The sequence below is a fragment of the Vitis vinifera genome, chromosome 3 (assembly GCF_030704535.1).
Source record: "Vitis vinifera cultivar Pinot Noir 40024 chromosome 3, ASM3070453v1".
NCBI classification, from domain to species: Eukaryota; Viridiplantae; Streptophyta; class Magnoliopsida; order Vitales; family Vitaceae; genus Vitis; species Vitis vinifera.
This window is the reverse complement of record NC_081807.1, coordinates 20,975,849-20,990,997: the sequence shown is the minus strand read 5'-3', so window position 1 is coordinate 20,990,997 and position 15,149 is coordinate 20,975,849. Positions and strand designations below refer to the sequence as shown.

The 15,149-nt window shown below is 33.5% G+C and overlaps 2 protein-coding genes across 2 annotated transcripts; both read right to left on the bottom strand.

Moving 5' to 3' along the window:
- Nucleotides 1-6,141: 6,141 nt before the first annotated feature.
- VPRP1 (proline rich protein 1) lies at nucleotides 6,142-8,120 on the bottom strand. The gene is made up of 3 exons (XM_002264586.5): nucleotides 7,883-8,120; nucleotides 7,122-7,787; nucleotides 6,142-6,440 (listed from the first exon to the last, which is right to left on the bottom strand). The coding sequence occupies exons 1-3, from the start codon at nucleotides 7,971-7,973 to the stop codon at nucleotides 6,409-6,411; spliced, it is 789 nt and encodes a 262-aa protein (XP_002264622.2). The 5' UTR covers nucleotides 7,974-8,120; the 3' UTR covers nucleotides 6,142-6,408.
- Nucleotides 8,121-14,567: 6,447 nt separating this feature from the next.
- On the bottom strand, nucleotides 14,568-15,149 carry LOC100258740 (uncharacterized). Its single transcript, XM_019218879.1, is given in 1 exon segment — nucleotides 14,568-15,149. A coding segment is annotated over 1 exon segment (582 nt).

Here is a 15,149-nt window from a genome sequence, read left to right as displayed (position 1 = left end):
CCATGTATGGTTGTACATGATTAATTCGATTTCACTATTAATGACCTCCTTCCAAAATGGTGCATCAGGAGAAGTTATAGCTTTTTTTTGTAGAATCTAGGGTCATCATCTATTAGGAAGGTGTAGAAACCATCTCCAAGGTTTGTTTCTTTCCTATCTCTTTTACTCCTTCTAGGTTTAAATTCAGAAGGTTCAATAGACTCGTCTCTACTTGTTTTCTGAACTTGTTGTTCACTATTTAGTATCATAGGAAAGATGTTTTCAAAAAAATCTACATTCTTTGTTTCTATTATAGTATTGACATCTACAAGACTGTTTTATGACTTAGTAACAAGAAACCTACATGCCACACTATTCTCAGCATAGCCAATGAACTTTTTTAGGTTCAGGGAGAAGAACTTTAGCTAAACACCCCCATACTTTCAGGTATGCTATATTAGGTGCATAACCCTTCCACATCTGATAAGGAGTTTTACTAGTTTTCTTGTAAGGCATTCTATTTTGAATATGACATGCGAATAGGATAGCTTCCCCCCACAAGTTCAAGAGTGCTCCTGAACTTACCAACATTGCATTCATCATTTCTTTTAAGGTCTTATTTTTCCTTTCTGCTACTCCATTAGACTCAGGGGAATAAGGAGGAGTAGTTTTGTGAATGATCCCATGATCTTCACAAAAATAATTGAAGGGGTTGGACTCATCCTCTCTTCCCCTATTAGTTCTAAGCCTTTTAATTTTCTTATTTAGTTGATTTTCCACTTCATTTTTGTACTTGATGAAAACATCTCTTGGTTCATTTTTAATTTCTCGAAAGATATACCCTTGTATACCTTGAGTAGTCATCTATGAAAGTTATGTAGAATCGTTTACCACCTCTAGTCATTGTATTTTTTAGGTCTCCTAAGTCACTGTGTATTAAACTTAGTAGATCTGATTATCTTTCAACTGATTTGCAAGATTTTTTTGTGGTTTTAGATTCTACACAAGATTCACATTTTCTATGGTTTTCTAAGGACAGTTTAGGGATTAAACTCAATTCAACCATTTTCTTCATATATGAAAAGTTCACATGTCCTAGTCTACCATGCCAAATATCACAAGAATCAACTATGTAAGCAGAAGAAGAAGATGCATTATTATTGATAATATCATAAACATTCAACATAAATAAACCCTAAATACAATAGCCCTTTCCCACAAATTCATCATTCTTGGTTAAAACTATTTTATCAGAGTCAAACAAGATCCTCACTCCTGCTTTTCCAAGCAGAGATACTGACATCAAGTTCCAACGGATATTTGGCACATGAAGAACATCACTGAGGGCAAGCACTTTTCCAAAGGTTAGCTTGAGGAGAACTTTTCCTTTGCCAATCACTAGAGTAGATCTAGAATCACCCATGAACACTTGTTTCTCTCCTTCATTTACAGTGGTATAGGAAGTAAATGCACTTCTATTCCCACAGATGTGCTTAGTAGCCCTAGAGTCTACCACCCAGTCCTTCATATTGGTGACCATGCTCACCTCAGAAGAGATTACTGTTGTGATCACCTTTGCCACTGCTAGATTGCCTTTGAATTGAACTTCTCAGTTCTCTTCCTATGGTGACATTGAATTGCATAGTGTCTAGACTTGCCACAGACAAAGCAATTACCTCGTTTTTTAATAGTTGAGTTCTGGACCTTGTTTGATGCAATGGGCTTGGTCCTAGAGTTTTGTTTCCTGGACCTGTTGTTTTTAGGTTTAGATTTTTCTTCTACTACATTAGCTTTAGAAGACATTTCCTTAGCTTTCTCAATATTGTCCCTATTTCGGTTTTGTTTCTCAATCCTAATATGGATTATTACATCCTCTAAGGACATTTGTTTCCTTTTATGTTTCATGTTATTTTTATAGTATTTCCAAGACTCTAGAAGAGTCTCTACTCAATAACCAACCACAAAAGATTTGGGTAATTTAATGCCTTCAATAGCTAAGTCATTAATCAACAAGTGGTAGTCATGGATTTGAGATGATACATCTCTATCCTCGGTCATTTGGAAATTTCTAAAATTCCCTATGGCACATTTCTGAGTTTCTGCATCTTCCAAAATATATTTTTTATTCATTGCATCCCAAATTTCTTTTGCAACTTTAAATTAACAATAAATATAAAAAAGTTCATTAGAAAGGGTACTCAGAATAGCATGCCTAACTTATTTATTTCTTATTTCCCAGGTTGGTAACAGATGAGAACTATCTTCTAGTTTTGAAATTGTCAAAATGTGTTCCAAGTTCACTACATCAATTGCAGAGAAAACCCTTTCTTGTCATCTCTTAAAGAATGTCTTGTTGAATGGATCAATTTTAGAGGTGTTAGGACGGGTGTGAACTAGGGAAGCTTCCATTTGGATTTATTTCAAGATTATTGGATTTAAGGGTATGGAAACAAAAGACTAGTCCAAAAGACACAAACAAATAACAAAATGAATAAGAAGAAAAACTTATTGGTTGAGGCGTGACAAACTTTGTCATTGAAATAGATCCACCATCCTTGAAGAATAACTCAGTGCATTAGGGTACCAGTGGTCTACCTCTAAGATTCAAAAGTCATATCTCGCCTTAGGTGCACTCTGTAAGCGAGATGTGTACAACTCGGGTTTTGAAAAAATTCCTTCAGATAGATGTATGAAAATACTCTCTGAAAAACTTTTTTTTTTTTAAATTCCCTAAAAAATTGGTATTCATATATAGAGAGTGATGGGTGTGACCTGCTTTTATAGGTCACTAACACAATCCCAACGGGAATCTACTTGTAATTAGAATAAAACTCAAAATAGAAGATGATTCTACTTATAAAAGGAACGAGACTCCACTAGCACAATCTCAATAAGACTCTTTCCAAAAATATAAGACTAATGGAATAAAATAAGGTAAAATAAAATAAAAATAATTCCCAATAGGACTCTTCCCCAAAAAAATAAATAAATAAATAAATAAAGTATTTACACTCTTCCTACACTTGGAGCCATCCTCCTTCAACAATGGAACTTAATTAATTTATATAAGTCCTGTACAACCAAAGGGCTAAATGTACTCTTCCTTGCAGATTAAACTTACTTTGTGTTTATTAGTTTCCAGCATCATCTTCCATTAATTAAGATAGACTTCACATTTTATATTTTTAAAATAAAAATAAATTTAAAGTAATAATTATTTTTTAACATCTCAATTTTATAAACCGTTTTAAAAAAAACTACTATCTTATTTAGCATAAGTTTCAGAAAGCTTTTACATTAATATAAAAATTCATTATATCCAAACATTAAAAAAAAATTAAAATAGGCTAATTAATTACGTTCGTCCTTTCTTGTATAGGGTTTAGTGCCAAAGTGTCTCTATTATTTTGTGTACTATATTCCGCGTTATCGGTTGCCTTTTGTTGACAACTTGACACCGCGATATTAAAGCCAATTTTGAGGGAAAAAGTTAGGACCACATGAATTGGGTAGAACTAGAAGCACACCAGCCTACCAGAAAAATACATAAAGAAAGCAACACTCACAATTTAAGAAAGTTAAATCAGATAAATTTGACCACCATCCAATCAAGTTGATGATTAATAATGCATGACAGCACGACACTACCCATTACCTACTCTAAACTCTAAACTCTAAACTCACTCGCCCTTATCATTTAAGAACACGTTTATTAATGCTAGAACAATCCTTAGTAAGAAATATTTCTTTACGTGAAGTTGAATACAACGTAAATATGAGCTTTGGATGCCAAATTTGACTGACCAGCTTACACCTTGGAATGGTGGGATTTAACTTTTAGCAAAACTTTAAAACCCACTTGTCTTCCTTATGAGGATCAACAGGAAAGATGAAAAATGAATGGATTTATTAGGTCGATCCATCTCCGACGATCAGGTTAATTACAAAACGAAATGGAAGGAAGAGTTGTTTTTGATATCTTATTTGATCATTATATAATTGATGGGTGGATCATGTGTTATACAAAGTCATATTATGATAATGGTGATCAATCCTTGCATGGTTGTGGCATGTGATCTATGTAGGCAGGACACCATTCTTATGATTTTATTACATGATGTCTCTACACTAACCATCCTCTCTCTTTATTCATTTTTAATTGTTTAACTACTCATTTTTCTTTTCTTTCTTTTTATTCACTTTTAATTGTTTTATTATTAATTTTTTTTAAATTTTCAAAAACTTTAATTTTTAAGAAAATTGATAATTCAATATTAATTTAATAAAAATTCTTGAATTTGTATCATCTTTTCGTAATTTACATATTTATTTTCATAATTTATTTCTGCCTTACCCTTTACAATGCTTTGGTTTCTTTTTCCCTTTGATGATTTTTTTTATAAAAGAAAAATAAAAATAAAAGTAAGAGTAGACGAAAAAAGATTTAAACAAATGTGCTTAAAATTTGTCTACCTTTCAATCACCTCCTATTTACATTTTCTTCCACATTTGACATATTTTAGGCCCAGTCACGCTTCAGCAAATTCTCCTTTTCCTCGGTTCGTACCCTGGTAGGAAGGAAAGCCTGAATCTCGAGGCAAAGAGGACAAGAAAGAAAGAAATATCTTGACCTTTTTGCGCCATCGGCTGAGTACCACTGCGACAAACTAGGTCTGAATCGGTCAAAGACCCTCTAGTTTTCAAACTCAAACCACATCTCGCAGCACTCAGATTTGGAAATTTGGAAGAATTGACTAAAATAAAAGATTGTAGGATACAGCCAAGCTTGAGACACATAGTAAAATGGTTATGTCTCCCTCTGCAAGACTCCAATCAATTGTCTTTAGAAAAAAATGGTAACATCGATCCCATCTCCACCTGCCGAGCATTTTTGTTTGGTTCGGCTTGATTCTCTGCACCTCTACTAAAAACCAATATCATTAGCTGTAGTAGAAGGACTAAGTTCAATGGGCCCATGATGCACCTATTTGACTAAATTATCAACTTAGCAAATGGGTGTATTTTCTTAAAAAGTTCATGGAAAGAAAAGATTTCTATTAAATTTGTGGGACAAGAAATATTGTATTGTGGCTTTTTATATCATATTCAACGTCTTTAATTCAATTTCTTAACATGCATAACTAATTAATCTAAATTATTAAATAACAATATAAAAAAATATAGAATTTAGATGCCACAAAATGGGATCATGATATGAAAAATCTAATTTCTTGTATAAAGATAGAGTGCATATACAATCACATGATTATTTCCCAAAATAATAATAATTATGACAAACAATTAATTTGATTAAGTAAATCACCCCCATGCGTAAATTGGGTGTTAATTTTTTTTAAACAATAAATAAATAAATAAGAGAAGCAGTGTAATCATAAATTAAAAATATTAAGAGAAGGAATATGTAAACTCATTTATAATTGAAGACTTTGAATTAAAACAAAGATTTATTCATTTTCTTAATAAAATCAACTTTTTAAGCCTAAGTGTACCAATAAATACTATATTACAAATTGTTATAAAAAACCTTAATTTGATTTAAATCATTAGCACCTTAATCTTATTTCATAATAACTAAAATTTGATTAAAAGAACCTTTGACTATTAATCATAATAATTATAATTATAAATCCAATAATAAATGTAAATTATCAAACTTACTGGTACGTAAAAGAATTATTTTTATATATTATCTCAAATTCATTTCATTTTTTTTATTTTTTTTATGTGAAAATTAAATAATAATACATAAATTTATAATTAATTTTAATTATATTTATTTTTATTATTTTTCATAATAAAATTGAATTGTTTCTTTAATATATATTTTTTCCTTTTTTAATAACCAAAATGGGTGAAAGAGAGCATTATTTATTATTTTAGGTCATTTCATGGGGTTTAGAAAGGTTAATCGAGGAGAATTTGTTTTTAATTTTCTAATATTAAAAGTTATGTGAAATGACCTTTTTGCCCTCTTCCCAAGGAAAATGAACTAAACTTGAAGTGAAAATAAGGTTAGAATTTTGGGTAGTTGTAGGCACGTTGAACAAACTGGTAAGAGGGTAATTTCACCAATATATTATTTTATATTTTAAAAAAAATTGATAAAATAAGGTGATGGTATATAACATAGGTCCAAATAAATTCTCAAAAAAATAAATAAATTATTGTATTAAGATCCAGCTTAACCATCAACATCATGTATTATGTAATAATTTAGATTACAAAATTAAGGCAAGAGAATAAGTAGATGTTGCGTAGGGATCCTATATTCCAAAATCCAAACTGAATCCATCTATCAAAATACTTTTACATGTTTGGCTGCAAAAACCATGACAACCACCCACACACCTATTTTATTGCATTATTCATATACCCTCTGGAATCAGGCATTGTCTTCACCACTACTCATCAATTGTAGACAAAATGGCATTCATCAAAACCTGCAACAAGGCATTATATATCAAAGATCAGACTCAAATCAAACTACATACTTAAAATTGTATGAGCTGGGCTTGTGCTTCGAAAAAAAAGTCACCCCAATTTAACTCTTAATTTTTATCATTAAAAGTAAGTAAAATAATTTAAATTATTAAATGAAGGTACAAATAATGAGATTAAGACATAAAGAATGTGATTAAATATGATTGAGTGAGATCCAGATACATAACAATAAGACTTAAATACAGTATGATATGATATGATATGACTGACTACGCTTTTGGATGGGTACCTCTCTGATGTTACAGTTGGACCCTCAAATTTAACTTGCTAATCCAAAAAAGTCGAAAGAAAAAAAATGTTATATCATTCTAACTTTTTATTTGGGTCGTTTAAAGTGTATAGTGAAATTTGATCCATTAAATAATGATACAAAATATAGACCAAATTAAGTTAATTAGGAACAAATAAGATTAAAGTAAAAAATAATAATAATTAAGACACATATATATAGGACTACTCGATTGATCTTGTGTTTTTGGTGTGACACAGAGGAGACGCCTTTTGGTTCCATAGCTGACCCAACTTAGAATCATGTCTACCCAAGAAAATCATGAGTATTGAATGGAATTGTTGGGACTTAAGGCTAGTACTCATAAGATGAAGGCAGTAGTTGAACTTACTTGGATTAACTGTAACAAGCATTGCAGTTCCTCCAAAGTCGCAGGTGCCACCAGCCACCTTAGTCCTCTGCCAGTAACTATTGAAAGCATATGAAGCATGCGCAAACAATGTATTGGGTTGGAAGCATAACCCGTCGGGCTTAATTGCTTCACAGTCTGCACCTTTTCCGCAGGCATAGTCCATGGCCTCCTGAATTATGGGATCAGGCACCGTCGGCTTTGCGACACACCAAACAGCATACTGGGGTGCCTTATGTAGTGGAGGCGGTGTAGATGGTGGTGGTAGAACCACCGGAGGCTTAAAGACTGGCGGGCTCGGAGCGCGCTTCGGTGAGCTTGGCGCATGCTTGGGGGGACTAGGCAGCTCATATTCAGGAGGATTTGGAACTGGGGAATGTGTAGGAGGGCCTTGGAATATGGGTGGAGTAGTGGGTATGGAAGGTGGCTGTGGGGAAAATGGTGGGCAAACACAAAAGGGAGGGGCTGTCTCTGGTGAGGGAAGTGGTGACAATGAATCAAAAGGTGGTAGAGAAAATGGAGAGCTTATGTATGAGTCAGTATTCTCCAAGTTTACTGCTACTTGTTGCATCTTCCTCCCCCCAGTGACTGAACTTTCACCAAACTCCTCACCTTCAACCTCCAACATTTGTGCTGAACTTCTTGCATCTGCACCAGAAGAAACAAAACTTATAACATACTCATCAACATTAATTAGTAAATTAAACATGCACTAAAATTGAAAGGAAAATATGTTTAATTACCACATGGGGTACTTATAATCAGGGTGGTGACTGAAATGAAGATGAACACAACTATATTGAACATTCTAGTAGAGTGTTTTCTTGGGTCCATAGCAACAAAGCAGCACCAACTTCAACTGAGAATGTTGTCTGCTTCAGCGACCCTCCATAAATACACTTGGGAGATAGCCATAAAAGCAGCTGCTTGAGACAGTAGAGGCCATAATAGGGAAAAGGAAAACGGGGCAAAAGTGGGGTGGCCATAAAGTGGGTACTGCAAACAGTTTGATACGAGTTAAAGATGATTCCTTGGCCTCTAGTTTATAATAAATTGTTGCATTTCAACTGACGAATGAAGATATTTTAGAGAGGTGTGTAGGGGTTGTTTTTGTTGGGAATATATGCTTGCTTGGCAGAAGAGAAAAATGAAGAAATGGATTTTCCTGTACTTTGTTTAATTTGCTTGCTTTCTACTCAAAGAAGGCTATCCTTGTGCATGAATCTCTGCTGAAAGTCAGGTCCCACGTATCTTTATACATCCACATCCTACCATATCTATAGAACTTCCTCAGAAGAATGATAGTGCAAAAATATTCCTTACCCTAGCCTGGTGTAAAGGCCATTATTCTAAAACAGCATCAGACAAAAAAAAAATTGAACTAATATTTTAGCTACTCCCTTTAAGTTACTTGTGGGAAAGGGTTCCAAGAAATTAATAAAACATTTCTCTCCATATTGAAGAAGACCCGTACGTGGTTTACTTCACTACTTGCTCATGTTTCCATGCATGCCAATCCTATCGGAATTAGGAACTCAGTGTGGCTGCAAGTTGAAGGATTTTGTTCAAGCTCAGTCAAAGATTGAGCCATACTCTTAAGAATCATTGTCCTAAGAAAATTTAATTAAAGCATACTGTGCTTCCCAATATAAAATGGGAAAATGGTGTTTTTGACCTATTTGGAACAAAAACTTAAGTTTTGGTGTGAAAATGAAACCTAATTCACCATTTAAACCCAAGACTTAAATAAAGTGTGAAAATTGAGAATAAGGATATGAATTTTTTATATTTCCGAAAATGACTTTTCTTGACTATGAAAAAAAAGAGAGTGGAAAAACATTAATTTAAATTTTATTCCTTTTGTAAATCTCAATAAAATTTAATTTAATTTAGTGATTTTGGAAAAAAATACACCATTTTCCAAAAAAAAAATTTATTATTATTATTATTATTTAAAAGTCAAACATCTTTATGGACCCTACATTTTTGCTCATGCGTTTCCACTTGATGGCGAACTCACTTTTTATTTAAAAATAAGTTATTTTTTAGAAAATGACTTGGAGTCGCCACTTATTTTTGTTTTATTTTTAAAGGGTAAACAAAATAAAAAAGAAAACTCTAAGTGTGACTCTTTATTTTGGACAAGGTGGTATTTGAAAAACCAAATCCGGGCTCGAGGATCAGGTTACTTATTGGGAAAGTACGGTAAAGACCATAATGCCCCTCTAAGTCCCTGCAAACAGTCTGATCAAATATGGATACCGAATGAATATCAATCAAAACAAAATAATCAAATGAACAAGAGAGGCAAAGAGTGTATCTGAGTGATGAGCTGATTTTCTTCATGGAAAACAAAGATTAGTAAACAAACACATCTCAGTCAAAGATTGAGAAATACTCTTAAGAATCGTTGTCCTAAGAAAATTTAATTAAAGCAGACTATGTTTCCCAATATAAAATGGGAAAATGGTGTTTTTGACCTATTTGGACCAAAAAATTAAGTTTTGGTGTGAAAATGAGACCTAATTCATCATTTAAGCCCAAGACTTAGATAAAGTGTGAAAATTAAGAACAAGGATATGAATTTTTTATATTTCCAAAAATGACTTTTATTGACTATAAAAAAAAAAAAGAGTAGAAAAACATTAATTTAAATTTTATTCCTTTTGAAAATCTCAATAAAATTTAATTTAATTTAGTGATTTGGAAAAAAATACACCATTTTCCAAAAAAAAAAAAAAAAAAATTATTATTATTATTATTATTTAAAAATCAAACATCTTTATGGACCCTACATTTCTACTCATGCGGTTCCACTTGATGGCGAACTCACTTTTTATTTAAAAATAATTTATTTTTTAGAAAATGACTTGGAGTCACTACTTATTTTTGTTTTATTTTTAAAGGGTAAACAAAATAAAAAAGAAAACTCTAAGTGTGACTCTTTATTTTGGAAAAGGTGGTATTTGAAAAACCAAATCCGGGCTCGGGGATCAGGTTACTTATTGGGAAAGTACGGTAAAGACCGTAACACCTCTCTAAGTCCTTGCAAACAGTCTAATCAAATATGGATACCGAATGAATATCAATCAAAACAAAATAATCGAATGAACAAGAGAGGCAAAGAGTACTTGAGTGATGAACTGATTTTCTTCATGGAAAACAAAAATTAGTAAACAAACACATCTCAGTCAAAGATTGAGCCATACTCTTAAGAATCATTGTCCTAAGAAAATTTAATTAAAGCAGACTGTGCTTCCCAATATAATATGGGAAAAATGGTGTTTTTGACCTATTTGGACCAAAAAATTAAGTTTTGGTGTGAAAATGAGACCTAATTCACCATTTAAGCCCAAGACTTAGATAAAGTGTGAAAATTGAGAACAAGGATATGAATTTTTTATATTTCCAAAAATGACTTTTATTGACTATGAAAAAAAAAAAAAGAGTAGAAAAACATTAATTTAAATTTTATTCCTTTTGTAAATCTCAATAAAATTTAATTTAATTTAGTGATTTGGAAAAAAATACACCATTTTCCAATAATAATAATAATAATTATTATTATTATTATTATTATTATTATTTAAAAATCAAACATGTTTATGGACCCTACATTTCTGCTCATGCGTTTCCACTTGATGGTGAACTCACTTTTTATTTAAAAATAATTTATTTTTTAGAAAATGACTTGGAGTCGCCACTTATTTTTGTTTTATTTTTAAAGGATAAACAAAATAAGAAAGAAAACCATAAGTGTGACTCTTTATTTTGGAAAAGGTGATATTTGAAAAACCAAATCCAGGCTCGGGGATCAGTTTACTTATTGGGAAAATACGATAAAGACCGTAGCACCCCTCTAAGTCCCTGCAAACAGTATGATCAAATATGGATACCGAATGAATATTAATCAAAACAAAATAACCGAATGAACAAGAGAGGCAAAGAGTGTATCTGAGTGATGAGCTGATTTTCTTCATAGAAAACAAAAATTAGTAAACAAACACAACATAATCGCATGCATGTCATAGAGTGGAATAAGTCAATCATGATAGCAATCAATCAATGAGAAAATCACATATATTGGGCCCCCACCAAAGCCTGATTTATTTTTGCATGAATCAATTCCGTAAATTCCATCACTTGGAATTACAAAAATAAATTCATGCTTATTTTAAAATATTTTTAAAATCAAAGAAAATGTGAAAATTGTCCCCACCAAAGCCCGATTAATTTTTGCATGAATTAATCCCATGGATTTCCATTATTCGGAATTAAATCCTTCTAGTGATCCCTAGTGGAGTCACCATTTTGTGGACCCCGCATTTTTGCTTATGCATTTTCACTCGATGACGAACTCATTTTTTATTTAAAAATGATTTATTTTTTAGAAAATGACTTGGAGTCGCCACTTATTTTTGTTTTATATTTAAAGGGTAAACAAAATAAGAAAGAAAACCTTAAGTGTGACTCTTTATTTTGGAAAAGGTGGTCTGTGAAAAAACAAATCTAGGCTCGGGGGTTAGGTTACTTATTAGGAAAGTACGGTAAAGACCGTAGCACCCCTCTAAGTCCCTAAAAACGGGTCTCTACTTATGAGATGAAGCAAGTATGACAATTGATTGATCAAATATGGATACCGAATGAATATCAATCAAAACATAATAACGGAATGAACAAGAGAGGGAAAGAGTGTACCTGAGTGATGAGTTGATTTTCTTCATGGAAAATAAGGATTAGTAAACAAACACAGCATAATCATATGCATGTCATAGAGTGGAATAAGTCAATCATGCATAGCAATCAATCAATGAGAAAATCACATAAATTGGACCCCCACCAAAGCCTGATTTATTTTTGCATGAATCAATTCCATAAATTCCATCACTTGGAATTAAAAAAAAAAAAAAAGAAATTCATGCTTATTTTAAAATATTTTTAAAATAAAAGAAAATGTGAAAATTGCCTCCTCCAAAGCCCGACTTATTTTTGCATGAATTAATCCCATGAATATCCATTATTCGGAATTAAATCCATGTTTATTTCAAAACATTTTAAAAATAAAAGAAAATGTGAAAATTTCCCCCATCAAAGAAAATGGCAACAAATTTATATTGAAAAACGGGACTTTTGGGACCTAAAAATTCTAAGAATTAAAATTTGAAGAATTAAAATTATTTGAAAAACTAGAATTTGGAAAATTATTGGCAAACTGGGGTTTGAGAAACTATTTTTTAAAAAAGCAAGGATGAAGAAATGGAAGAGTGACACGTGGCCCAAAAGTGGCCATGCATATGTGCATAAGTGGGAGAGATGGTGAGGGATAACCATGCAGGAATGAAACTCGAAGTGCTACTGTGTCAACTTTGCCATCCTATGAATCGGTTAGGAGACCTTCCTCTGAATCAGAATCATCAAATTCGAAAAAAATTTGCCTCAAACTCAAACCATAGACTTGTATAGTCTACATGTGGGGTCAACAAAGGTGACTTGGTAGAAGTTTGGATGCAGGCGGATGACATATGGAGCAGAAGATGAAATACCAAAAAAGTGAGAACCCACTACCAGATGAAGTTGAGCAAATGTCTATTATGGTGCAGTCAGTGCACCAATTGTGAATGAATTTGTAAGCAACCCAACAACTTGGGCTGATGGAAGTGAATTGGCAAGCAAATGCAATGCTGGATGTACTCGCTTAGAGGCAGCTGCTTGTTTGGCTATTTATCGCCGGTCAGCCTAAAAAAATGGATCATTCTATCCCCTTGACATTGGTGCCCATCTGGGAACGAAACCTAGCAACTCCCTGCATCATTGGCATTGTGACATGGGGGTGATTTTTCACCAAGGCCGATAGTTGTAGGCAAATGCAGTGCAGGTTATTGGTTTGCTAGTTGAACAAAAGATGGTATGTGCATCGATCCTAGGAAAAGACCAACAGAGACTACATTTGGAAGAAATTTCTGTGCAGCCAAGGACGATGGCATGGCTACAAGGGAAGACATCTGTTCATCAGGTTGCTTTTGTTATAGTAAACTTGGCATATAACTTGGCTTTTTAGGATAGACACCATGCTCCAACATGCGTTCTTCAGCACCAAATGCTTTCTTAATATCTCCATTGTTACAGAAAGCAGAAAGTACAGAACCATAAGACCACAATCTAGGATTTATCCCTAGTGGTTTCGTTTGCTTTACCATATCAAAAGCGATGTCACCATTACCCATGGATATTGTCATTCTCACCACCGATGTCAAGGTTTGCTTCATTCATTGGGACCCTTTCCAAACACATCTTCTCATAGATTTCAAATCGACTCCGGAGTGCATACTTCTTGAAATCTTCACTTACCCAAATTTCATTATCTTCTTTTATATTTGTGGAGTCATCAGCACTCTTTCTTAAATGCTTTTGACCTTCCAAAAGTTGACTATTTGACTGATTAAAGCAATTAAAGACCTAGGATAACTTGTCCATTTTAATGAAACTACCATCCAAATCATCTTTTTCTACTTCAAATGCTTCAGAATTCTTCTTGCTCGTGTCCCCAAATTCTACCAAATCCTCAGAAACCCCACCACAAACTTCACTAGAAGGGCTCAACATGTCCAAACTCCGGCTACCAATTCCACTTTTTGCAAGTCGAATAACACCAAGTGCTGCTAAAGAACAAAGATACAAAAGAACAATGTAGTGATACTGCCCTAATTCAATTCCTTTCCTTATAGCCAAATCATACAGATCAAGCGCACCCATAACATCCCCATTTTTTTTAGCACATGTCTAGTCCAACTCTTAACAACCCTTTCTGAGAATCCACCTCATTTTTCTTAGATCCTTTCTCCATCCCCTCTCTCACCTTATCACCATCACCTTTCTTGGATTTTTTTTCTTCATTTTCATTAGCTTTCAAAGATTCGTCCACTAGATTTTTACTTTCAAGCTTCAAGGAAGGAAACTTGGGACTCATTCCTTCGTTTTTTCTTGAATCTAACCTCTTCTTTGAATACTTCTCTCTTGTAACTAGATGTTCTTCACAAAGCTTTCCTTCAACTGTTCTCATCACCAAGTCATCGTGATATTTGCTGATAAACACTACAACCACCATAAAACCCGGCTCAAGCTGCACAGTCAAGCTCCTTATCAAGAGGCATATAGTGGCTTTGAATTAAGTGAATTGTAATTTCCATTGATGGGTTGGTGTTAGTTTTCCAAAAAGCTCACTACCATATCACCTTAGAGAGTTCATTGATTCTAATTCCTAGTCGAGTTTGAGGAAATCAGGGAAAAAGAGGGATGATGGATGAGAGGAATGATGCTGATAAAATGGATGATGTCATGCTGCATGGCTTCAGGTTTCATCCCATAGATGAGGAGCTTGTGAGGTTCTACCTAAAGAGGAAGATTCAACAGAGGTCTCTACCCATTGAGCTATTCAAGCAGATGGATATCTACAAATATGATCCATGGGAGTTGTTGGGCAATGTAGCGTTGCAGTGAAACAAGCATAATTGCATATTCATCTCCATGCCATAGGTGGACAGAACCTTCATTATTTGGGAATGGGTTCTTCAGATCCATGGGATCAAATTCCCAAGTTCTAAATCCTATCATCAAGTCACGATGGGTAGACTCAAATTCTTCTTGTTGTCTCACATGTGCCATATATTCCATTTTCTTTGAAAGCTTAAGCATGAGCTTTTTGTCTTGGTGAGAAATAATATCAGTGGTGTGTTCTGCAACACTACAAGCAGGAAACCACTTTTGAGTGTTCCACCAGTAGGTAAGCCATGGTGTGTAGTGAGCAACACGAAGCGCCCACTGATCCTGTCAAAACTATTGGTAGTAGGCTTCTTTAGATAAGTTTGGAGGAAAACTAGGCCAAAAGTAGTTGACCATTGGAGCTATCAGTGTTGCACTTGCCAACTTGTGAAGGATATACTTGAGGCAACTCCAAATCACCTGTCCACCCATGGAAAAACCAATTACATAGAACTTGGATCCCAAATGCAT